At 38.8% G+C, this 27,742-nt stretch overlaps 1 protein-coding gene across 1 annotated transcript; it reads right to left on the reverse strand.

Moving 5' to 3' along the window:
• Positions 1 to 7,307: 7,307 nt before the first annotated feature.
• LRRC72 (leucine rich repeat containing 72) lies at positions 7,308 to 27,476 on the reverse strand (the record flags this gene model as incomplete). Its single annotated transcript, XM_082014789.1, has 9 exons — positions 7,308 to 7,473; positions 9,058 to 9,085; positions 10,334 to 10,498; positions 12,869 to 12,958; positions 17,260 to 17,373; positions 18,804 to 18,885; positions 22,007 to 22,076; positions 25,616 to 25,689; positions 27,447 to 27,476. 9 exons carry the CDS (start codon positions 27,474 to 27,476, stop codon positions 7,308 to 7,310), a joined length of 819 nt encoding a protein of 272 aa, XP_081870915.1.
• Between the last annotated feature and the right edge of the window lie 266 nt (positions 27,477 to 27,742).

The following is a 27,742-nucleotide window of genomic DNA, read 5'->3' on the forward strand; positions in this document are numbered from 1 at the left end:
AAGACAGCATGTCTCTGTCCATCATGAGATGAAATACTGGCTAATTTCTCTATAAATATTTCAGATTCTGTTGTAGATTGTCAAAATATGTATTTATTATCTGATAAAAACTAGAGTGCCATAGATCCATCTGTATGTATACCAACAGTAAGCATAGTAAAAATCTATGAGTATCTGTGGTTAATCAGCCACTTAGTGAAAAATAAAAAGCATTTGATTTGGATCATTCATGTTTTGAGAGCCTAAAATCTATTTTAATCGTAATTTAAGTATTTTTTTCTGCCAGTACACAGAACTGTAGTTTAAAGCATTGGGAAGCCAACTGTTAAATTGCTTTTTTACACCACTTTATGAAGCTTTATCTGAAGGAATTCAGCAGCATTTAAGTTTCTGAAGACACTCATCTGAATTCTCAACTTTTAATGACATTACTGCAACTATTTTGACTAGTGAGTGCACAACAATAGTGTTTTTTTTGTGGCAGTTTTGTTAAACGATACTGCTGTTTCAGATGTTTCAAGCTGACTGTGAAGTTTCAACAGAATTACTTCACTATTGCTTTGGTCAAAAATATTCCAAGTTTGTCAAAGTCTAAAGAAGGGAGGACTAGAATGATTTAAAATATTTTGAATATTGGCTTCTAATGGTTTCAGAATCTCAGCTTTCAGGTAAAGGTGCCTTAGAGCACACTGGGATGTTGTTTATGAATAAACATAAAAGATGTTTAATATTGCACTCACTGAACCTGGTCACAGTGAATTAAATGGGAAAATTCATGTGTGCATTGATACAACTGGGATTTCACTTAGGCTTTCAACTAAATACCGTATCTAGAAAATAGATTCCCTTAACTATGCTTTTTTCCACTCAGCTTTACTACTGTGTCTCGTGAAATCAATGCGAATGCCAAAACCAAAAGTATCGCTTGCTGCATAAGGATGGCAAAATTTGAGATTCTCTAATTGTTGGATGAATGACTGGTGTTATGAACATGGAAATATGCTTCAACCTAGAGGAATAAGGACCATCCTCAAAACAGAGGAAAAATGCTGTTAATTTTTTACTATGTAATATATTGAAAGTTTTTGTTTAATATTCTGAAAACTGTAAGAGTGAGGATACATAAATGCATCTGTGCAGGAAATGTATCTGTGTTTTAATTTCAAGGATTAAAAGAATAAATTCTGAAGAATAAAGGGAAGTTTTTTAAAAGAAAAGAGATGAATGGCAATTCTTGTTTACTGCATCTGTTAAAGCCTGTTGGGACATTCGGTGGCGTTCTCATTTGACATGCATGGGCCTCCTGTAGCTTGGGTGTACAAGATTAATTTCATGACAGTTGGCAAGCAAGAGGTGCATGCCTGGAACTAAGATACAGAGTCATGATGCAGTCACTGTCCACTCTTGGATCTGGGAATGCAGAAGTGCTGCTGGTTCCCCATTCTACACGTAGCATTTGGGGCTCACTGGGGTGTCTTAAGGTTTCTCTGAAAATGTAAGCTCTTTAGGACGAATGATTCATGATTTCAGAAGTGTAAAAGCCACAGCACAAATCCTGCTTTCACTCTGCCATCCAACGCTTCTACGAAGAAAAGCCCAAGCATTAGGAGAAATTATGAACATTGGGAATAAATAGGTGTGAAGTGTGGGATCGTTGACACAGATTACGCAGTTGTGTTCACATTCTAACTTGAAAAGGCTTCAAAGTCACTGAGCAGAGGCTGCCACACTTGCGCCTCTGCAGAGTCTCAGAGAGCAACATCAATCCAAGCTAGGGTCCTGGTGCACATGGACGCTCCAGAGCTACCTCTGTCTTCCTCAGCTTGAGGTGGCAACAACTCTTCTGTTGGAACATCATGGTCAATAGGTCCTGCATAAACCTGTAGCAGCAACTAGCTCTTGCATAATCATGACTTGGAGGAAACATCTCATGTGACATGTAGCTTATAAGGAGCTTAAAAGAAAATTCATATGCAATTGACTTGATTCCTTAAGCAAGGCTCTAAATGGCAACACAGCTGTGGAGTGCAAAGCCAACAGACAGACTCTTGCACCTTCAAGGGTGTGTGATTTTCCCCTCCACTAGGAAAAATGGAGTTCTCACTTCTTCGGCTGTTTTGCTAGATGTATGAAAATAGCAGCTGTGAAGCTACGTCGCCTGCTTCATCATAGTTCTCGCTCCCTAACTCACTTTTAGGCTAAGTGCTTTTTCATACCTACTCATCTACCATTTTCTTCACCTTGGGAAATCTGATTGAATTAAGAATATATATAAAAGCTTCTAAAACTATTCGAGCATATCTTCTAGTGAACTAGATGTTGCATGTTCAAATCACTTTTAGATTTTTGATGCAGGTAGATTTTCAAGGTTTTTCTCCATCTAACTAAAGGGCATTCTCAGCAAAATTTGAAGTTACCTTTGTAATTTGAGTATTTCTTTGCAGATAAAAAGCTAACAGTATCCCTTTTTCACTAACGGCTCTAAACCAGACTCAAACCTTTTGACAAAGCTCAAAAGTATATGGAAAGCACTGCCTTTTAAGTAAGGTGGACATGTTGGCCATTGGTGATTCTACTGACTTGTGGATTGTTGGACAGCACCCAACATTTACAAACTACAAATGTGAACGTTATAATAAAGAGCTGCTGGATGCCAAAGTAGGGGTTTTTTGTTAATCTATGTATTCTTGGAACACTTGTGTGCAACAGTGGGAGTGACAAAAAATCTGAGAGGTTTTGATGGACTTTTCACCATCAAAGATTATATATGTATAAATTAACTCATTGTCTTCTTCTCTGAGCCCATCTATATGCTCAAAAAGACTACAAGAAGCAATGTTAAAATTCTTTAACATTCACTCATGTAAAATTGTATATTTTCCTTTCAAAATCTACAGTCTTTGGGGAAAATGTTAAATTAGTTGTTAAAAAAGATTATGTAATAATAGACTACTGAGAGAGCTGGCAAAGGAGCTTGCCAAGTGTCAGGGTAGAGTTAATTTTCTTCATAGAAGCTAGCGTGAGGCTATGTTTTGGATTTGGGATGAGAAAATGTTGATAAGGTGCTGATCTTCTGAGTTGTTGCTAAGTACTCAAGGACAGTCCAGCTTCTCATGCTGGCCTGCAGCGAGCAGGCTGGGGGTGCTCGGGGAGCTGGGAGGGGACACAGCTGGGACAGCTGACCCAGGCTGGCCAAAGAGATATTCCATACCATATAACGTCATGCTCAGTATATAAAGCTGGGACAAAGAAGAAGGAAGGGGTGGAGGGACGTTCGGAGTTATGGCGTCTGTCTTCCCAAGAAACCATTACGCGTGACGGAGCCCTGCTTCCCTGGAGATGGCTGAACACCTGCCTGCCCATGGGGAGTGGTGAACAAATTCCTTGTTTTGCTTTGCTTGCATGCGCGGCTTTTGTTTTACTTATTAAACTGTCTTTATCTCAAACCATGAGTTTCCTCATTTTTACTCTTCCAATTCTCTCCCCCGTGCCACCGTGGGGGAGTGAGCGAGCGGCTGCGTGGTGCGTAGTTGCTGGCTGGGGCTAAACCACGACACCAAGCCACTCTCCATCATTTATCAGCAGTCGTGGTTAACAGGGGAGGTCCCAGAAGACTGGAGGCTTGCCAATGTAATGCCCGTCTACAAGAAAGGCCGGAAGGAGGATACTGGGAACTACAGGCCTGTCAGCCTGGCCTCCGTTCCAGGGAAGATTATGGAGCAGTTCGTCTTGAGAGTGCTTACAGGGCATCTGCAGGACAACCAAAGGATCAGGCCCAGCCAGCATGGGTTCATGAAAGGCAGGTCCTGCTTGACCAACCTGATCTCCTTCTATGACCAGGTGACCCGCCTAGTGGATGAGGGAAAGGCTGTGGACGTTGTCTACCTGGACTTTAGTAAAGCCTTTGACAGCGTCTCCCACAGCATTCTCCTGGAGAAACTGGCGGCTTGTGGCTTAGACAGGTTTACTCTTCGCTGGGTGAGGAACTGGCTGGATGGCCGAGCCCAGAGAGTTGTGGTGAACGGCGTTAAATCCGGCTGGCAGCCGGTCACAAGCGGTGTTCCCCAGGGCTCGATTCTGGGGCCGGTCTTGTTCAATATCTTTATAGATCATCTAGATGAGGGAATTGAGTGCTCCCTCAGTAAGTTTGCAGATGACACCAAGTTGAGTGGGAGTGTTGATCTGCTGGAGGGTAGGAGGGCTCTGCAGAGGGATCTGGACAGGCTGGATCGATGGGCAGAGGCCAACTGTATGAGGTTTAATAAGGCCAAGTGCAGAGTCCTGCACTTCAGCCACAACAACCCCATGCAATGCTACAGGCTTGGGGAGGAGTGGCTAGAGAGCAGCCCGGCGGAAAGGGACCTGGGGGTGCTGGTTGACAGCCGGCTGAACATGAGCCAGCAGTGTGCCCAGGTGGCCAAGAAGGCCAACAGTGTCCTGGCCTGTATCAGAGCTAGTGTGGCCAGCAGGAGTAGGGAAGTGATCGTGCCCCTGTACTCGGCACTGGTGAGGCAGCAGCTTGAATCCTGTGTTCAGTTTTGTCCCCTCACTACAAGAAGAACGTTGAGGTGCTGGAGCGTGTCCAGAGAAGGGCAACGAAGCTGGTGAGGGGTCTGGAGCACAAGTCTTATGAGGAGCGGCTGAGGGAACTGGGGTTGTTTCGTCTGGAGAAGAGGAGGCTGAGAGGAGACCTTATCGCTCTCTGCAACTACCTGACAGGGGGTTGTGGCGACGAGGGTGTTGGCCTCTTCTCCCAAGTAACTAGTGATAGGACGAGAGGAAATGGCCTCAAGTTGTGCCAGGGGAGGTTTAGATTGGATATTAGGAAAAATTTCTTCACTGAGAGGGTGGTCAAGCATTGGAACAGGCTGCCCAGGGAGGTGGTGGAGTCGCCATCTCTGGAAGTGTTCAAAAAACGTGTGGGTGTGGCGCTTCAGGACATGGTTTAGGGGACATGGTGGTGCTGGATTAATGGTTGGACTTGATGATCTTGAAGGTCCTTTCCAACCTAGTGATTCTGCGATTCTGTGATTCTGTAATAAAATTCTGTATGTTGGAACATTGCCTTGCAGCATTATCTGAGCAGAAAACTGAAACCTCTTGACTTTAATTTTTCTTTAATCAAAAGAAGACGGGCAGAGAAATATCCCAGGCCAGAAATACTGTGCCTCTAATTTGATACAAAAATTTGAAATCAATCAAATTTACTGAAATGACATTGCTTACTACCTTAGCCTAGCTCCAAGTTCCAAGTGGGATACAGCCTGCTTTCAGAAAAACTCTCTTAAATTCAGCCTTTTCCGTGTCTACGTAAAATCTACAGATTCTGGGATTGTGAAATTGCAGCTATGCAACAATTACATCATAGACTACCTCCATGAGCATTATCAGCTGTCAGAGTTCAAAAGACTCAAGACAAATTAGGGATTATGCTTACTAAATCCTAACGGACAGTTACTTAGGGAGGACCTCTTTACAAAAACATGTTAGCTGAAGCTCAGTTTGGTCTAGCTTTTCTGTAGACTGATTCAATTTGAGAAATTAAAGATTCTTGAAACATAATCAAAACCAAGGTGTTGATCTACCTTTTAAAACCACAAAGATGTGGCTAATTTAAGGGCATTTACAAAGTACATGGAACTTTAAGCAAGAAAAATGAGGAAGTTGAAATCAAAAAGGCAGGCATCTAATATCAAAAAAGTGAAAGGAATTAAAGATTTAACAAAGATAAAGTCCTGGGATGGAGTAATCCTAAGCAGCAGTACAGACTGCGATCTGTCTGGGGGTCCTGGTGGGCAGCAAGCTCACCTAGAGCCACCAGTATGACCTGGCAGCACTGAAGCTAAATGGTGCCACGCATCGGTGAAGACAAAAGTACAGTACAGCCATCAGACCAAAGGTGTAGTTACTCCACTTAGCAGTTGCTAGGCCACATCTGGAATACTGTGTCCTGTTTTGGTCAACTCAGTTGAAGAGAGATGTTAAAAAACCAAGAGCATTCCAAGCAAGGGTGCCACCACGATGATCAGAGGGTTGGAGGAATTTCCTTTGTTCAGTCCAGAGAAAAGAAGACTCGGGGAGATCTAATCACAGTTTTACAATACCTAAAGATAGTTATAGAGAAGATGGGGGATGCACAGTGAACAGGATAGTAGCCAGCAGGCCCAAGCTGTTGCAGGTGAAACTCCATCTGAATATAAGAAAAATGCTCTGGAGTGCAACACGGTAAGTGATTGCCAAGAAGTGGTGGTACCTCCCTCACTGGAAATACTTGACTCACCTTGACAGAGCACTTGATAGCCTAATCTCAGACCTGCTTTCAACAGCTCCAAAGATCCCTGCCAACCTAGACTGTCCTGTGACTCTGTGCTAACTTAAGAGAGAAAGAAGGAACTCAGAAGACATGCCACAGGTTGAAGAGGGCTTTGATACATCAGATAGCATTGACTTGAAGCCTTTGGCAGAATGAAGGGAGAAAGATGTGAGGAAATGTATTATTTTCCATCTATATGCACATGTCCCACTAGCTTCCTTAGTGGTAACTGACTTTAGAAACTGAAAGCATCAGGTGTAGAGCTACAGCATTGTATGACCCATGTGGTTATAAAAGAGAGTGTGTTAAAACCAGTCAGCAGTCTTGGGGCAGTGCCTTGTGTATGGCAAGTCCTGTCTCTACAAAAGGACCAGTAAGCAGAGGCCTGCATCCTGGAAGAGTATCAGCAGCCACAGACAAGAGCTAGCTAGCAGCATGTTGAAGAGCTCATGGTTCCACTGTATTGAGACCAGACGAGTATCCTCATAAAACTAAGAGTTTTCAGTGCATTCATGCAGCACACAAATTAGCAAATTGAAACTTTAATCCCTCTCAGAAATGAGAAAAGCTTAATGGTTGCTTTCTCATATCTTTATTTTGAGGGAGGAAGACAAATTACTGCCAGTGAACATGGTAAGTCTAATTCTCCAGTAGAAACTGTAAAGAATGAAATTATTTATCCTTAGTTTCTTAAAAACTAACATGCTGTTTAGCTTTAATAATTTCTGATAACAGAAGTCTCAGAATGAGAATCTCATTCCAAGCAACTTTTATTGTAGCACTGCACTATTTATAATTTGTTTTCTTAATTTCTTCACTCTCCATATTATATTCTGATGATAAACGGAATGTTACACTAATACTTTTTTTGCTGGAAGCTCATTTAATTAGATGCATGGTTTAGTGTACTTGTTTTATAGAGACATTAACTTGCTTAAGAGGCTTATCTTCACACTAGAGAGAGGAATAGTTTTTTTATTAAGGAAGAAAGCACTCATCTAAACTGGACTGTCAGCTTCTCATGGGGTTCTTCCGCTTTGTTTTCAAGCCGTCTTTCTTGACAGGTGGCCACTTTGTTCCAGTCAACAGAGGAAAATTCCATTAGAGATCTTGTCATTGCCCGCAGTAAAACGGCATCTTCAGGGTTCTCAAATGGAATGCTGCAAAAAGAACAAAGCAAATGCACATTATCTGAATGTTTCCAAATTACTTTGGAACTGATTTACTAGACCCGGTCTGTGCAGAAACTGAAGGTAGAAGTCATAATGACACTAACAGTGATGATTTGAAAATTTTAAATGTTTGGAAGGCTTCCTTCTGTCAACATTTAAGAAAGCAAAACAAAATGAGAAAAGGTCAGAATCACAAGATTCTAATGAAAAAAAATCATGCCCTAAATTATTTAAAATACATTTATAGTAGACTTTAAAATGTTATTTTGTTTTCACTGCTTTCTTTTTCCACAAAAATTATAATTGTTGTATACTTTTAATGCTCTGATTCAATGGCAATCATAAAACTAATTTTATGATTTCATAGTGATATGATACCCATTAATGCAAATGCACATTTATTTCAACATGGATCTTTTAACTAGCCACCATGCAAATATCCCTTCTCCAAGCTCTGAATCCAGAACACTGCGAGCTTTTGTTGTTCCTGTATCCTGCCACAGCTGCAGTCTGGGAGAGAAAATGTGGCAGACTCACAACATCAACCCAGAATTGACAAGGACTTCATGTTAGACCAAAACCTTTTAACTCCAACACAGTATTAAAGTATGATTTTATAAGAACTTATTTCATAAAGATGTACTTGTAGCAACACACACCTAATATAAACCATGTGACTATTTCCACTGAGTATAACACACTTGGTCATGAAAAGGCACGTTGCAAAGCCTAAACATCTACATAAGACGGAGAGGAAGCTGTACATCCATTCTATCAATGAGGACAGCTAACTCCGCTGAAAGTAGGTAAGAATTCATTTTTAAGCATAAATTAGCTTGACTCTTGTAAAGAGCTATACTCCAAGTGAGTAGCTATATAAATTCAAATTGTTAAAGGATATCATCATATGTAGGCTTTTATTATTTCCTTTAATAATTTTTTCAAATATTTTCACATGTAAAGCTAGAAAGTAAAAACAAGCCTGATATCTGAAGTTTTGTTAATTTATTCTTATAAAGATAGCATCTAAAAATGTCATCACATTGAAATGCAACCTTTATAGTGCCTCAATCCAGATACAGAGGTTAACAGAGATGTCTCACATTTATTCCTATGATTTTGAAACCGAACAGAATAAAAGTAGCATCATGTACAGACTAAAAAAGTTTCATTCTACAAGTCATATTTTCCAGAGATTACGTATTTTTGAACAGCCAGTCAGAAGAAAGTTTTCTGGGCCACAATATAGAACAGCTATTCTGATGCTCTAATACATAAAGTGTGCTTTTTCTAGTGATCAGTATTTGATCTTATAAATAAATAGCATTTTTATATACCCATTTCCAAATGTGAAATACCTTTCAATATTACATTTCAGACAGCAGCAGGTAGGTTGTCTCATCAGAATAGTATAGAGTTGCAACTATGTTAAATACAAAGACCAGAAATTTTTTCAAAAGCTCATTTTTACTGGACTTTTCCTCTGGTTAGGGTATTTTTTAGGCACAAGAAGAAGAAATTCAGTAAATGCTTCAGTGATGCAAAAGAAAAAAAAATTCAAAAATTACTTACTTATTTGTGTGATTTCCAAATTCACAACCTATAACAAAAAGTTCAAATTAAGACATTAATGGCTGTACAGCATTTTGATTAGCTGAGGATTACCATCCTGATCCTAAATTACTTGTCAAATGAACTGAAAACTAGCAGATGACTTGAAATGTTCAAGATCATCTTTTATTCAATTACTGTGGAAACAAGTATCTGTTGGGGGTTTTTTTACGTTTATGTAGTTCTTGTGTTTTATTTCCCATAGACATACATTTCCATGCTTTTTTTTTTCTTTCACAGAAAAATAATGTCACTGTCTATATTTGTGAATGATTACATGATAGAGATAAAGACAATTGTGTGCCTACTTTGATAATTATCACCAAAACAAATACATTATCAAATAAACAAATAAACTATCTTTTTTTACCCACCTTTTCAAAATTATTGTTAAATACACTGCTTTCCGGTTTACTATTGTGATATACACTTTTTTAAAAAGTGCAGGTGTTTTATTACTGTTCCAAATTTCATCTACACTACTGTTTAAAATGCTACCATTTCGGTCATCTATGCACAATATTGTTTTTCTTATCTTTAAAAACATCAAGAAAGCAGATGAGATTGTGTGGGATTTCAATGTTTGTTCTGGATTGCCATATGGTACAAGTCACAAGGTTCCAGGTGGTATTCACCTGCTTTCTTGTCCCAGGATCACGCTGTCTTCCAGATCTGAATGTTTTAAGAATTCTAAAAATTACTTTATATGCTATTATAAGATATCATTAAAATATTCTCAGCTTGGCAAGCATAAAAAGGAATGTGCTTACAAAACTAGGCAAGATATGTAAAATTTAAAACATTATTTAGAAGAAAATAACTTTTTTCAAGAGATTATTTTATAAAAGCACTAGAGGGCATCAAAACTCTATGATGCTGATCACTGTCTGAGACTCGTCCTAGAAGTGTATTGAGATGTTTTTAAATAAATAAAAGTAAAACTAAACACTCATAAGACACATATTGAAAAAACACAAACTGTTAGTTCAGCTATCTTTAAAGACAATTCTGTAAATACAGGGAGTGACTAGAACTTACTTGCCATAATACTCTTAGTAGAAGGATTCATTTGTTACCTGTTGCTAAACTACTACTTAATCAAGCAATTTGGTTGAGTTCCTGATGCATTTATATGTTATTACTAAAACCAGTAACTTTTTATCAGATGAATGAAAAGAACTTTTTCTAATTCAAATCACCTAAAAATGTATGCTTTTCCTTACATTATTGTAAATACCTGAGGGCATCATCAGTCTTCTGGCTGGTTGAGTGCATCTGCTAGATCCCACTGTAGTCCTCAGGGGTATATTTACTCTCTTTCCAAAAGCTATTGATTGCATGACATAAGACTTTTCACGGTTATAAAGATGAAGCGCTGACTCCCTTTCTCTTTGTGTAACTGCTGTTAAAAGGGATATAAAAATCTTATTTTTTCTACCAACTTAAAAGGCTGGTATTATCTATCTGCATGCAGAAGGTGATTCACTTTTTTTTGTGCAGAGTTTTGTAACAATAGCGGTGTAATAGGCCAAGAGGGCCAATGGTATCCTGGGGTGCATTAAGAAGAGTGTGACCAGCAGGTCGAGAGAGGTTATTCTCCCCCTCTACTCTGTCCTGGTGAGGCCTCATCTGGAGTATGTGTCCAGTTCTGGGCTCTCCAGTTCTAGAGAGACAGGGAACTTTTGGAGAGAGTCCAATGGAGGGCTATGAGGATGATTAAGGGACTGCAACATCTCTCATATGAGGAACGGCTGAGAAACCTGGGGCTGTTTAGTCTGGAGAAGAGAAGGCTGAGAGGGGACCTTATCAATGTCTATAAATATCTGAAGGGTGGCTGTCAGGAGGGTGGAGCCAGTCTCTTTTCAGCAGTGCCCAGTGATATGACAAGGGTCAATGGGCATAATTGCAGCACAGGAAGTTCCACCTCAACATGAGGAAAAACTTCTTTACTGTGAGGGTGACAGCGCACTGGAACAGGCTGCACAGAGAGGCTGTGGAGTCTCCTTCTCTGGAGACCTTCAAAACCTGACTGGATGCGTTCCTGTGCAACCTGCCCTAGGTGAGCCTGCCTTGGCAGGGGGGTTGGACCAGATGATCTTCAGAGATCCCTTCCAACCCCTACCATTCTGTGATTCTGTGTAAATCTGCATAATTTCACAACAATTCAAAATGGAAACAGGAATGTCCTAAGGCTTCAAATTTTCCTGTTTTGCACTTTAATTCAAAAATAACTTTAAATTTTAAACAAATAGTTTGAGATTTTTAGATCAAATAGGGGATTTTAACTTCAATGATATGAACTGCATACTAATTTAGTACTTCAGCTATGGAACATAAGTGAGCTAAAGGTTTAGAAAAGTAACTAACTCTGGCAGAAGCATTTTGAATTTAGGGAAGTTTTTAAGTCATGGTGTCTAGGGGACCAATTAGGAAGGAACTACAGTAGTCATGCCTGGAGGTAACAGAAGTGTAAGCACATGTCTTGTGTAAAGGAGACAGCCAGGACTATGCTGTGGTAATGTTCCACAGATGGTGAAGAAACTTTGTAATGTTAGAAAAATAGTTCACTAAATAGAAAGTCTAGGGTACGGCTTGATACAAATTAATGCCTCAAGTCTTAATCCAGGACTGATTACAGTATAACTGTATTTAGGAGATTAAGTCCAGGAAGTTTTACAGAAGTGTTTCTAGAGCTGTAATGCAACACATATTTTCCAGCACATTAAGCTTCAGTCATCGCTCCCTAGTCAAAAATGATCATTAATAAAACGGCCTGACAGACGTGCTAAGCACAGATGTAACACAAGACCAAATATTCAAGAGACTGGAGGTATCAGTGCAAAATGAAAGTGTAAGCAAACGGCCATGTGGTCAGATCCAGCAGTTCCTCATCAACCCCTGACACATGCTGTGGCCCATCCACCACCTTTTCTTGGTGACAGAGCTACACAGCCTGCCAGCACCTGCAGATGTCCCGTGGCTGCCTTGTTAAAGTCCTGCATCTTGATTCTCCTAGAGTTTGGAAAGCAGGTTTTCAATATTACATTGTTTCTCCATGCTACCTTCTTATGAGGTAGAGCTGAGATGGGAATCAACACCTTTCTCAGTGCTTTCCAGTAACTTTCAGTCCTCCTGCCAATCACATAGATCTCCAAACACCAGAGACAAAAATCACCAAAGTTGATTTTCTGGATCCACTGTGGCATGTTTATGGATCGACTGATTTATCATCTGATTATTCTTAAGATACTTTTTTTTTTCTGTAGAATTTACAGTAGACAAGCTGCAAAAGATCTCTTGATCATTCATGAAGATTTATATTTGAAAGCTTGGTCACCATGTACCTCATCAAGAAATGTGCATATATATATATTTAAACTGTACAGAAACATGTACATAGGTGAGGATATTATCTGTATCTAAGTAAACACACTCACCATGTGAAAATAGCAGTTTGAATGCACAAATCTAGGTGTATGTTTCTAAGCACAGGCTTTTATCCATCTTACCCCAAAATGTATAGACCAAGATACAAGATAAATGTACACAATTTAAAATCAAGAAATCAAAAGCATTTGGCAAAGTAAACTGTTTATGCCATGCGAACTCTATTTGCTTGACAAATTTTGCAATAATTCTGTTCATTAGAACTTTTGCTGTATCAACAAATACATGCAAAAGAACAGCCAAGATTAATTCACCTATTTTTCCAAACTGATTAAAATCAAAAGCAACCGTCAATGCTTTGTAAGAAGAGGAATGCAATCCTTACACTTCCTGTCAAGGAGCTGTACTGAAGGAAGGAAGTATATCACATAAAGCCGGTAGTCTGGGTCTTGTGCCAGAGGGTTATGGAATAGGTCTGCAAAATGTATACAGAAAAAACAAACAACATCACAAAAAAACAAGCCCAGCAAAAGAAAAAGAACTAACTTAGCAATACAGGAAAATGAAAAATCACTAGTAGCCAAAGATATTGTACAAAATATTATCAAATTCAAATTGTTCTTATGCTGGGCAAACAAAGCACAGTCTCTTTACACATGCAAAATTACTCAACTGAACACAGACTGCAAGAATTGGTTTATTGCAGAGTATGAAAATACCACAGGCAAGAACTGAGTAAAAGTGCCATCATGCATTCCAAACTTTTAAAGTTTTTTTTCTATTTTTTTATGATATACAGACAAAAAACACTAAGTGTTTGCCTTTGATTTTCTTATCTATTGTTAGGTGATGCCTATTTTAAATAATAGTAGTCTTTTAGGTGTGACAGCTTAGAGGTAAGACACAAAATTTGTAGGGGGAGAGAGTTATTAGAACTAGATGAGCTTTAGGACACCTAAAGCTTTATCATAGCTGATATACATTTTTTATCCCATAGACACAATATAAAATGTAAATACCCAGTCTTCTGATATTTTGACAGGTGATAAGTTTGAAAACTTAAGAAACTGAAGAGTAAATGTTTAAAAGGGCCTAAGTTCCTGAGAACCTGGATCCCACTAACTTTCATTGAGAATTGAGGTACTAAGCGCCAAAAGCCCATTCACAACTTGACTAACATACTTAAGTTCTGGTTAACATTACCTGAATACCCAAAATTTTGCAACACAGAGACAGGTATCAATGCTGTGTTGCTGCTTTGCCAGATGTGGAACATTTGCCTAGCTGACATGCCAGATTAGTTTATTTCATGACAGTGATATCAGAGGTTGATTAAAATTGAAAACTGGCTCACTCCCAGATCAGCTAGCAAACAAACAAGTGTCATTGGGTGGGAGTTTTTTTCCTAAATGAAAAACATAATAATGTTATTTTTCTCCTTATTACAAATGCCGTTCTTCTGAGACAATAAAAATAATCAGGAGGCCGCTACCTTGAGATCAGAGCAGAGGAAAAAAAATAATCCTAAATTAATAATTTTGAGAACTTCTACCAAAGTCTACACTGCTCTGTTTTTCTCTTTTTGAGGAGAGGCTGTGGCCATTATTCACTCTAGGGTAAAAAATCCTGTTATATGTAATTTTAGCAGTTAGGGAGGGAAAGATGGTATTGCAGAAGCAAATAACAGATACAAGAAGAAGAAAAAAAAGTCTGGAAATATTCCACACAGATTTGTAAACTACAAGATGCCATTAGATGTCCTTTGGGGTAAGTATGACTGCCAAAGAGGGCTCAGTGCTTGATGCGATTTAGCAGTTATACTGAGGGCGCAGTTTGGCTGGAATGGGCATTTAGTATCTCCTACACAGAAAACGTCGGCTCATGTATTCAGAGGAGAACTTAAAATATTTTAATTCTTTAAGAAATTTTTAAAAATCACTGTACTTAGAAGCACTAAGGGACCCACAAGGTGGCAGCAAAAGAAAGTTCCATTTTTACCAAACTAGTATACAGCTGTTTTTTTCTAGAAAGTGTTAATTGGAAAGAATATTAAGTATATATCTGATAAGTCTGTTCTTGAGTCAAGAAAATATGTGATAGCATTCCAGAGAGAAAAATGTTTCAGAAAGATCTCTAAAAGCAGGTACATTTGGCAGTAGAATGGAATGAAGATTCAAGACAGATTTTTCCAAGGCACACACCAGGGTTGTTACTAAGTACTTCTGAATCTGGATGCTACTTAGAGCACGTCCCTCCTCATCAACACTGATTTGTAGGTTTGTTTTAGAGTATATGAATTTTTCTACTGCTCGTTCTTACAATAAATCCAACAGTTGTATGGATCAAGATGGTCTTATTTTACAAAACATCTGGGATCAATTCTTGGCTCTGCTATCTACTTTCTTGTCAAGGTCATGCAATTTTACTTCTAGAAATTAGGGATAATGCTTTCTTCCTCCACAGTTTTGTCTGTTTTCTCTATTTGGAGTGTAGGAAAACAGTATGCCTAACCCACATGGGGCAGAAAGGAACTACTGTGGTAGAAACATATTGAAGAACAAAAGGAGTTTTCTGAGGTCTAGGAGCAAGATGTTATCAGCTGTGGATAATAAATCAGTTGAGGCAACTTACAGAGTACATAACAAAAATCTTGGATTCCAAAAAGGAGATGTGAGCACAAGGTGAGCCCATAAAGAAACCCTCTGTTTCTCCCAAAAAGCTGCAATTGTGAGCAACGCACTCAGTAAATCTTTAGAAGCTGAGTGTCTGCCCTAAACGCCTGACGAAGAATAGTATTATGCTATAAATCCAGTGTAGGGCAGTGGCTAAAAATCACAAGAGAGCTTTAAGGAAGAGAAATGCAACATTTTGGCAGCTGGATGCTATTTCTGAAGCGAACAATGATAGTGTATTAGGCTGCTCCATTGTAATAGTTCCAATGACCCCAAGAGCTACAAAATAATAAATGTTATTATGCATCCAGAAGTTCTGTTGAAGACTAGCAAGTGTTTTTTGGTTTGGTTTTTTTTCATTGGATTGCCTGGCAATAAAAAAGATCTACCTCACAACAGTGAGAACTCTCCCATTCCCAAAACAGTTTTTATTTTATAAAGGTGAATTATGAGCACAGGCTTTTTCAAAGCTACACAGTGCAAATTCTGCATCTATTTCATGTTTCTGAATATTGCAAGTAGGCAAATGATATCGTAATAAGATACGGTATATAGGATATGACTTCAAAAATGTATTTTGTTCACTTACTGCTGTAATTTACTTAAACCAATACAGTACTGTTAATTTGGCAACTGCGTATCACGAATTCTCTTTGAACCAAACACACTGACAATTTTTTCATGACTGCAAAGGTCAAAAAGGAATGACAGTAAAGTTAAGTTTCTTCCACTGATTAGCATTTACTTTCATATCTTTGAACTAAAGAACAATTTTTTTATCAGGGTAGATTGGTATATTCTGTATATTGTTTGACAGCTCTCTTAAACACTTGCTTTTCTATGGTGGTGGTTAGTCCAATATGCATCCAGTTTTCACTATCTCTTTTTGACTGCCATTCATCATAACTCAGCAGTATGTTAACTATCATGCTATTTGTCTTTATTTCCAACAAGTTGTTGCAACAAGTACAACAAACTCCCTGTGCTTGTTGAAGCTCCTTGTTAATTGGTAGGGCCACAACATTACATTCAAGTGACTGCACCATTCATACATAGGATGTCTGTCCAGGCTTTGCCTAATCACTTTCAACAACGATATTCTTAAATGGACTATTTTTTCAATCTTGCATATAATGAAAAAAACTACAGTAATTTGCCCAGCATGTTGTCTTCATAAACACTTGATTTGTTTTTAGTTTTGTCCCAGTGTCACGTTCAATTGAAAGTGTACTTTTCAAGCTGTATTTTCCTTTCCTGCAATCAGACATTCAACTTTTTGAATACATAAGGAGGCATGGCTTGATGACATTCTCCTCCACTGTGTCACTAAGACACAAAACTTGTTTCCTGTTTTCCCAAAGTACTGAGCGTTTGGCATGACGTATGATGACATTCTTTTAGGAACCATGGAAAAAGACTGCTTACACTTTCACTTTCATAGGTTAATAGCATATAATCCTACTTTCCCTGGAGGCTAATTCTTACATAGTAACTTAGTGGCGCCAACACTGTCTTGTATAACTTAATTTGAAATTTCAGAGCCTACACTACTTTTATTTCCAGCCAGTATATCAAAAAGTATGCTACTTAATAGATGTTGTTATACTTAATATCTAAAGTATATTTATTCTTAGACTCTAGAAACTCCATAGAGTCTGCCAAAAAGATGCAGAAAGTAAGTTCTATGAGCAACAGAATTAATGAGGCAGGAATTTGGGTTCTACAGCCTATCACTCACACAATAACACCTGTTTCTCAACACCCTTCACCTCTGTGATAATCTCACTGTATTCCCATGTTCCCTTACAAAAAGGTAGTAGTAAACTGCTTTGACTGCCTCCAAGCTACTCCTCCAGGAGACTGGCTAGCCAGCAGCCAAAAAGAGTTAACTCCTGAACTTATTTGGCAGTTTTTTCTTAGTTGAGGTATTCTCTGTGGAATTTTCACGTCTTAGAGATTGCTTTCTTCTGTCAAATCTGGTTGAAATTGATAACTAGCTTCAAAAGTTATTGGCAAATGATGCGGAAACAGACAAGAAACATCCTGATAAGGAACATTAAAAAACTACTGCTCACTGTTCTGCAAAATAAAAATAAGATATTACTTAGGGTCTGCAAGCTTATCGTTCTTTTCAATTCCTTCACTGTTTTGCCAAGGTTTTTTAACTGGTTGTTGTGAAGCAATAGAATCTGTAACGTACGTAAGTGTTTCAGAGCACCTGAAATAAAATGAAAAACAATTATTCTCACTGTACCTCACTACCTTTATTAGATGATTACTTTGTTACGCTGCACACTGAATTTGATATTCTAATTATCTATCTATGCCTGCCTTTTGGTAACACCTTGCATGATATTAGTGAAAAAATAATTATCAGAGATTTCAATATCCCTTTCATCTTTCTAGTCACATCCTTTGAACGTATGCCTAGCTTTTTTCACTCCAGTTACTTCCATTTGTCCCCATCACCCTTGCCTCATCAACAACCACAACCTCTCTTCTTCCTCTCTTCCTTCCTCCTATATCCCAGTAATCTTTGATTAATTCATCTTCACTTCTCTTTACCCTTACCTTTGCCTCACAAACAATAAATAGTGAATTCCTTAGAAAATAGTTCAATTTCAAATAATTATTAATGTATTAAAAAGTTACTACAAAATGTTGTTGTGGCTGACCCTGACTATGTGTTCACAGCTTCACACCACATCAGGCATAGACATCTCGTTTTCCAAATTCTATACAGTATTTCTCATCCACATTTCTCTACCAATGATACTTGCCCTTCTATTTATGCATATTTTGTTATCTTCTGCACTTGACTCATGTGCCTATATGTTTCTTCTTTCAAACATTCATTTTTCTCAAAATCTCACAGAAACTAATCAATGTAATTTCTCATCCCAATATTTCATAGGGACTGAGAAAAGTAAAATATTAACATTAAAAATGTCTAGGATATACAAAAATTTATTATGCTTTGGCCTCTTCATTCACAAATTCACTAGTCTGGTACAGCCACTTTAATCTACAAGAGCAAGCAAAACTGAAATAAAAGTGCAAGGTAGATGATACAATTTTACAATAAAACAGTTTTGCAGTACCTTTGCAAAATAATTCTGATTATAAATGTAACTATATCATGAAGAAACTGCAGAATCTTAGTCACTACCTTACAAATGGGACAACTTACTAATTTATTACCCTTTTATTTTTATGTTAAGTCTGTTAGCACTGCTATCAGTTTTTCATCATATAAGCATAAATGGCTCTCAAAACATACTTCTATCAGCTTACAGAGTACCTGGTCAGCAAGAGGACTACAAATCACCATATAAAAAGAGCCTTCCGTGTTAACTTTCGGTATGAAATATGGTAATGCAAGATCAAAAATATTTTACAATTGCCTGACATTAAAGTGAATGACATTTCATCCCTTACACCAGGATAAACCTATCACCTTATTGCTACTCAAGTATGCTGGAACAATTAAATCTCTAAGAAAATAATTAACATGTACTGTTACGCATACATAGGAGCTTTCAATCATTAAGTTACCTGCTGTCATCCACTTTTATAAATTTGAATGCCAATACACAGAAAAGAAAGTACAGGCCTCTGCTCAACAATCTAAAAAGAAAATATTCATACCTGATATATCTGTCAGTTCATTATTGTTGAGATAGAGTTCAGTCAAGCAATAGTTTTTGATCAAGAAGTCTAAATCTTGGATCTGAAATTAGAGTTAGGAAAACTGTTGTATATCAGTCTAAATTTAACTTTGGAGAAGTATAAACACAGCCTCTTGGCTATACTGAAACTACCTAGCTATAGGTAGTTTCTTACCTTTCTGTTTAAGACTCTTGGTTTAAGGATTCTCTTGACAGCTGAACCTTCATTAGAGATACTAATTACACATTTACATATCAAATACACATAGCACAGTGTCCTGGTTTTAGCTGGGATAGAGTTAATTTTCTTTCTAGTAGCTGGTACAGTGCCATGGTTTGGATTTAGGATGAGAATAACATTGATAACACACTGATGTTTTAGTTGTTGCTGACCAGTGTTTACACTAAGTCCAGGACTTTTCAGCTTCTCTACTGGCCAGCCAGCTGAGGGGCACAAGAGGCTGGGAGGGGACACAGCCAGGACAGCTGACCCAAACTGGCCAAAGGGATATTCCATACTGTATGATGTCATGCTCAGTATATAAACTAGTGGGAAAGCTGGGCTGCTGCTCAGAAACTGCTGGGCATTAGTCAGCACGTGAGAATACCCTTGAAGGATGCAATAATTCTATGCTGATTTACAAGTACTCCCGAAATACATCCTTGCATCAGCATCTAGTCTTAAAGTTATTTCTTCATCAGCAGGTCCAAAGGCACGTATTTGTTCTAAATTTCCAAAAATTACATTTAATCAGATTTACAGAATCAATTACAATTACAGAATAAAATGTATGTATGGGTATATTCCCAGTAAAGGATTATCTTCAGTCCCTATGAAATGTCACCCCCTTGCTTGGAGAGGCTCAGTTCTCATATTGCCTTGACTTCAATACAAAGTAAAGTGTATGCAATGGGATGACAAGCTGACCATTGTAATAGTTGAGAACTGGAGTACTAATGATGCCCAAGTATTTATCCTACAGTTTAAATGCACTAACAATAAACAGAATTTTATTCCTGACACTACTTCAATTTCTGTGATGGAAAGTCATTTGATAGTGGGGGAATGATTTCAGTACTTGAATTGTGCCACTGATTTTAAAACAAATGTGCTTTGCTCTGTGTACTGACAGTATCTGAAAGTTGGAAGGAGGAAAATAAGACAGAGGTTTTTCCATTCCTAAAGTTCTCTGAAATTCTCTGGGAAAAAATACTTTAAAGTTCAAAACAATACCATTCTCTGAGTCTTGCTTTACCTCAAAAAAAAATGGTTCAGTGAAAACAGCAATATTCTAAAAAAAAAAAAAAAATCCTATTCTTAATAATTATTGTATCTTGTAGAGTGTATAGTATAGTATAGTATGGTATAAAGCCCACATATACCTTTTGTATATAGTGATGTTTATCTTTGACAAGTTTGGGTTTTTTAGGATCATCTGAAATTTACTTTTTTGTGATAAAATTATTGTGATGCATTTTTAAGGAAAGAAAACAAGATCTCTGATCGTCTGAGTTCAGGAAAAAAATGCTCCCCCTATCAGATCATTTAGCTGAGAATTCTCCTCAGAAAAGCCACTGAGTGGCTTCTCCACGTCAGTTATATAGAAAATTACATTTCCACACAAGTTATATAGAAGAGAAGAATGCTCTTGGTTACTGCGTATGTAGGAAAGTGAGATCTATGCAAAAATCAGATTTATTTATCTTTTATGGCCAGCAAGATCAGTTCTACTTAGTCATCAGGCCATTTCCTCCTATTCTTTAGTGTCCTTCAGAAATACAAGGGAAAGTTTTATTATACCTGTGATTTTAGTTCAACCTTTTAATGCATCCATATTTTTTCTTTTTTTGAAAATAGCTGGATAACCACAGGTCTTCCAACGAAGTTGACATAAGATGCTATATAATTGATGTTAGCCTGGGGCAGCAGATATACATACACAAGCTCCTAAGTGACATGGAATGTAAATTTATTTTTTCTGATGCTCACAGGGCTACTTATTTATCTGAGCAAGCAATTCTGGTGTTTTAAGAACTTGAGCCCATTGTGAAAGTCATGTAAACTATTGTACAGTAAGATATTTAAAAGCAGGTTAGAAATTTGTGGGTTTTATCACTTTTCTTGCTTTTTAGTTACCAGTGGCTAATGGTGAAGGTTTAGATTCAATTCAACCATTTAATAATGGTTGGCTATGTATTTACAGATTTCTACTGTAAATTAGATGATTTTGTGTAAGATACAATGTCCTTAGACTTGGCTGGAAACCATAGTGTCCAGAGATTTTGACAGAGCATTGTCTTAAAACCCCTCAGGATATAATAAATGCTATAATCTAGATTTGCACAGATGGACAAAGTAAGGCATGTGGCTTGTGTAACTGATTTAGGACCATACAGTGCAATGGAAACAAGAGAAGTTAATGTGGCCCAATGTCATACTCTAACCACTCCCGTGGAAATCTCTCTTAAATAGAAAATGTTCAGGTAGAAAATGTTCAATGGCAGAAGATAGATACCCCATCAACCGTAGCACTGCAGTGCTACTTCCTGTGCACAGGCAGAAGCACATTTGAGAGAGTTACACGTCACTATTTTGTGTGTGAGGGCGAAAAGGAGTCTCACCTCAACCACCAGCCTGCCAGGAAATAAACTATGCATGTCTGCAAGGACATAAAAAAAGTTATGCATTTTCTGCAGTCCACTCCTTTTCTGAAAAACTAGTAAGCCCAGAAGCTGTTATAACAATACCTTATAGCCATATCACCCCTCGGTCTCTTCCAAGAGCTGCCCATTCTGGTGGGCAGGGTATACTTACTATGAGCTACACTGGCAGCTGCTATCCTAGACCTCAGGTATCGGCATGCTATCAGGCAATTTTGACAATAACTTCATTCTAAATATACTCAATCTTTCTTTTTATTGCTAAGGTATTAGCACAAAACCTCAGCTTCTAAAATACACAAAATTTATAAATGTGATATGAATCTAAAGGAAAATATATCATCTTATGCTCTGTAATGTAAAGCAAAACACTCTTTCTTCAAAACTGTCATATTTAGATTAGTTAAATTTGCCTGGAAATTAAAAATAACTTATTAGCTTGACAATTACATAATACTTTATGGTAGAATAATCAGGGAGTATAGATGCATTGTTCTGCTCTTTAAAGGAATACCTTATTACCTTATTGTTGTTAATCCACAAATACCTTAACCTATGAAACCGTGATAGACTTGGGATACTTCTTAGTCCTCTGGTGGAAGAAAAAAAAAAAGTAACAAATTTATTAACATTACAAATGGGTTTTTTTAATAAATAATCTTATACAAGCACTAAAAAGCCACACTTCTGTAGCAATCATAGCAGAGAAAGATGTAAAGAAGATGGCAGAGACAGTGTAAACATTCCACACAACTGGAAGCATAACAAAGCAGCAGGTGGTAAAGAAATGGGAACAAACTGACACTTTTTTTTTTTTTTTTTTTTATAACAGCATTAATTTTCCCAGGGAGTATGAGTCCCATGTACTTTGCAGTTTGTAGAAACTGCTCAGAACACACTGGAGTTTGGCATCCTGGAGACACACACCTAAAAGGAAATTTATCTTTGAGGGTGCAGTGTGGTTTGTCCAGCCATGATGCCAGAGAAGCCAACAGAAGAGACAGACACCAAGCACATAAATGTACATTTATTATTATTTTATAATTTTATTATAATAGTGCATATTGTGAAATCTCTTACCTTTTTTTTACCCCTCTTCTCTTTTGTCCTCATATAAACTTAGTATTTACTCATATTCATTAACAGTCTGGTTTTAAATATAAAACTGCACACCTACTGAGGCTGGAACTATCTCCTACGTGCTGGTAGGGTTTTTCGTTTAATTGTGTATCTAGAACTTTGAGCTTGCTAGTGTACTACAAATAACAAATTACCTACTAACCAGAGAATATTAGTGAGTTGCTGAGTAATTTTCGCTAATTGCTCCTCTTTATTTTTCATTGCTTTAAATAAATGTTCTTGATTTCCTCTAGAATAATTATAGATGACCTTTACATGACAAATTTTATTAAAACTTAATTAACTTAGTAAAACTTAATAAATCTTTCCTCATGGATTTTAACATGTTGCAAGACTAGGGCCAGTGTTTCAGAAAGCAAACTAACAGGATTGATAAAAATAAACCTCACATCATCAGCCAAAAACAATCTGCCTGTTTTCCAACTGTAAAGCTTAGTCTCTAGTTTCCCTTTTTTTTTTATTTTTTGTTCCAACAAATCCTCCAGATACAGACAAAGGGGAAGTGGACATCTTTTCTGACCTTGCATTTGAAAAAAAAAAAAAAATCTGTCAAGAGCAAACCCTACAAAGTTGAGGTGCTATACTTTCGTTCTCCTGTATTTCTGAAAATCAGATTATCCCATGCTGATACTTTGTTAAACTGTTTATTTGGCTTCCTCAAATAATCCATAAAAATGAACCCTGCAAATACATACTTACGTGTCTATTGTCACAAGTAACCAAAAAAATACATTACTTGCCAGTAGTAAAGACAAGCAGATAAGTGTTGACAGGACATACAGAGCTCTTAAAGAGCTACTATCTAATTCTTCTGTATCGTTCCACCTGTACACCCCTGAACTATTTTTCAGGTAGCAGAGCCAAAATTTCCTCAAAGTCTTTGTCACTGCCATCCTCTACCTAGTTTACAGGTTTACATTTTAATTGGCTTTACTCCTTCTCTAGTAGCAGCTTCATCCTGACTATCTCTAAGCCTTGATCTGTTTTGTTTTTTCTTTTTCTGGTATTAAGGCATTTAATTTGCCCCAGGTAGAGCTTAATTCCTCTAACATTTTAAAAGAGCCTGTCCCTTTCTGTATGCCTTCCAGACTTTGCATGTCTCTTACAAACTGATCCTTTTTTGGCCTGCAGCATTCTTTTCGTACCTACTGCTAAGTTAATCAGTTTTCCTAGGATGACAGCTTTCAGTGTCCAAAAGTACATCTTTTCATGTCCCTTTAATAGTAGTGTTTTAAAAATATAATCTCATTCCCTCTTATTTGATTGACTTTAATTATTATTTTTTCATTTTCTTATTTTAGCCAGCAGAAAATCATGTCAAACCAACAGTTAAAGAGGCATGATCTGATACTGAGATTGGCTGAGGTTCAAGGCTTATATAAATTGGTATAGAATAAAAGGAATTCACTACTCTCCAATCATCAAAGAAGCCATCTTGCATCATGTTTCTCAAAATGGTTTAATGGGAAGATAGATCACTTCTATATCTGCCATCTGAACATTTCTTTTTATTCCATACCAAAAAAAATCCAAAGCCAGTGGGGGCACACATTTAAGTATTTAAAATCAGAAAATATGCCTATTAAGACTGTATACACAGTCTTAAATTTTTTCAACTAACCCTCCAGATACAGACAAAGGGTGAGTGGACACCTTTTCTAATCTTGCATTTGAAAAAAAAAAAAAAAAATCTGTCAAGACTGTATATAGTCTTAATTATTTTACACATATGCATTATAATAATTGTCTTGATTTTTTAAGAAAATATGTATGCATCTTGTAATTTTATCATTATTCAAAATTATCCTTTAGATTCTTTATGTAGGTTTTCTTCTTTCTAAAATACAAATACACAAATTTTAACAGTAACTATGTTTTACATTTTCTTTTCACAAAGCATCAAATATGTTCTGAGTGTAAATCAGGAGATGCGCTAAGGAATTTAAAAGATACCAGTGGGCACATTTAGATTTTCAAGATGACCTGATTTCCACTAAAAACAGGCTAGAGAACACTGAAATCCCTTAACACCTTTTTCTTGCATTCATAGGACCTACAGACCTTGAACACCTTGTCCCTGTTATTAGACTACATTAGTTCTTTATATATGATATCAACCATACAAACACTAGATGCAGTTGGGAGGCTGCAGACAGGTATGCAACACTTGGAATTATGCCCTGGCCAGAAATTCAAAGTATGCTTTTCAAAAACTTTGAAGTATGCCCTGTCACGTATCCATCTTTCTACGGTAGCCTCTCAGCATATTCATTCTACAACATACACCTCTATCAACCTAGATCACCCACAGCTTCATGAAAGCTTTCCCCTCCTTCACTTAGCATGGTTTCTTCTCATCTGCCCTACATCTTAAGCTGTTTCATAAAGCTCTCAGAGGAGATCGGTTCTCTGATCAGTACTGCCAGTCCTAAACAAGTGTTCTTGTACTTGCACTCACTTCATGTTGCCCTGCCCTCCCTTCAATTCTTAGTATCAGAGATCCAGGTAATTTCAAAGGTGCTACCAATGAGTTTTACTGTTGCAATAACAGATTTCTTCAGGGAGGTCAGAAATTTGGCAGTTCTTAGACTGGGCAGGTCCTGTGTTTTTTCATTTGCCTTCTTGCTACTCTTTCCACCCAGCTTAACGAGCCAGTTAGAACAGGCAGAGATCAGCCCATTAAGCCTCACTCTTCTGCTCCCTGTGGTAGAAGTTCATGCACAACTCTGTGAACTTACAGACCCTCGAGCAATTCTGGGTTGCTGGAGAAGGACTGCATATCTAGGCAGTTAACCACTGTGAGTATAGCTCTGCTGTGTATGTCAGTATAACTTCACCATTTCTTCCTACACAACATGTATGGACTAGGTATAAATATGATTTACTGATATTTTACATATAAATGATGTTCAGACAATATCTGATACAGAAAGAACTATGAAAGGTTACCATTTACTTTTACTGAAAGCCAGAGAAACGTATTTTACTTACTGTCCAGCCAGATATAACACCGAAACATCCCCATTCCTCTTAAAGCCACAGATCTTCAGCTGTTTTTCTACCGCCTGACAGTATACAGTACATTTGTCAGCATAATATACTGCATAATTATAGTTTCATTACATTATAACATATGCATATTCAATGTCTAAATTAATATGCACCCCAAAATTAATATATGCATCACAGCATCTTGCAAACTAGAATGTAGTCTGACAGATAAAGAGATATTAAATTAGCAGTCTTTATCTTAAATTGATAAAAATACTCCAAAAATTATGTTACACTAATTTTCTTTTCCTGTGGGGAATCATAGTTCATAGAAATGAAGTAAAAAAGTAATGTCTGTTGACTGGACAATGGGCTTCTCGGGTCAGCCAACTCAGTAAGGGTGATCAAGAAAACTGCTTACCTTGCAGTACAGTTGCAACTTTATTTTATGAAACTTTTCTTTTTGCACACAACGTTTTAAAATTATGCATCCAGAAAGCTCTGCTTGTACATCTAATGTTGAAAAATGTAGGCACAATTCTGTTTTTCAGAGTGTGTATTACTGATGTGCTATAATTTGTAAAAGCAATGAATCCTACTAACATAAACATTATGGATCTCAGTTACTAGTGGTTGATAAAAAGTAAAATGTCTATCAGAAAAAAAATTATTTTACTACACGAGCTATTATGCCCAACATCGTTAAGACCACTATTGCTTAAAACACAAAATCATTACAACTTTGCACATACAAAGTGGCCTGGAAGCACCGTTGGGCACATCCAGAGCGGCCTATATTGGCTGCACAATAACTGCAGCATGTTCTGGGCGTACTGAATATATATATATTAACAAAAAATAACTGTGGATGCACTTGCAAAAAAAAATCTTTCTGAACAAAAGATGCACAGGAGCTTGCGGGACTCGCAGTGCACACCAGCCGCTCACTCCCTGATGTGGGGACAGTGGCCATTTGCCCAGGAACTCAATTATGGCCGGCAGCCTGACTGCAGCTGCCAGGTAGGGGAAAAATCTGGCACAAATGGCCGTTATTTTTCTTTCTACACAAACAAAACCTACAGATGGAACAAAAGGTGCCGTCTGGAGAAAAGCAGCTGTGTGACAACCCCAGGCATGTCGACGTCTGTCCCCAAGGACTGCAGACAGCGGGCGCCTGCCACACATACCGATGGGGACCGCACACTACTGCTGGAACAGAAGCCCCAGAAACCGCGTTCGCAAGTCACGCTTCAGAAGACTGTGCCCCAAAATTTGCATTTCTCAAACTGCATTATTTGAGATCGCCTCATTCCCTCACCGCCCCGGGAGCCTCCTTCCCAGCCAGACCCGGCTCTCTACATCACCCCACCCCACTCCGAGGCCCCGGCAGGGCCCCCAGCCGCTCCCGCCGAGCTCAGGTGTGCAGCGTATCCCGGCCAAACCCTTCCCACGAAGGACAGGCTGTTGCGCAGGGGCCGGCTGCCTCGGAGGAACCGAGCCGCTCGCTGCCGCCCCAAGGCGGTCGGCGGTGCCGAGGCCGCCCGAGGCCGCCCGCGGCCGCCAGGGCGAGCGGAGGCGGTTAACTCCTTCCGCCGCCGCAGGAGGACCTGCTGCACGGCGGCGCGCGCTTCCCCCTCTCCTCCGCGCCCCCGGCCCAGCAGAGCGCGGGGGCGAGGCCGGCACCGCCCGCCCTTGGGGTGGGCCGGGCCGGGGGCGCTGCGGGGGCGGGCGGGCTGCGAGGGGCCGCGTCAGGGGTGGCCGCGGCGCCGGGCGGGAGGCGAGGGAGCGGCGCAGGGCCGGGGGTGAGGGGAGAGGCCGCCGCTCCGCTCACCTGCCCACCAGCGCTGGCGGCCGGCGCCATGTTAGAGTCCGGTTTCTAGGCGGCGGGCGGAAAGGAGCGCGAGCGGCGGGGGGGGGCGGTTGGCAGCGGCCGGCCGGGCGCGGCCGAGACACTGCGTTCACGGCGCTACCTTAGAGGCGGTGGCACCACTTCAACACCGAGATGGGAGCCTGAGCCTCCGCAGGGCCGCCCACACCGGAGCGTTAATCAGGACAGGGCTTCGTGTCGGGGGGAAAGGAGGCCGCTGGCGAGCGAGAGAGCGGCGGCAGCCGGGGAGACGCGGGGTC

The sequence above is a fragment of the Phaethon aethereus genome (assembly GCF_964289735.1).
Source record: "Phaethon aethereus genome assembly, chromosome: 2".
Lineage (NCBI taxonomy): Eukaryota > Metazoa > Chordata > Aves > Phaethontiformes > Phaethontidae > Phaethon > Phaethon aethereus.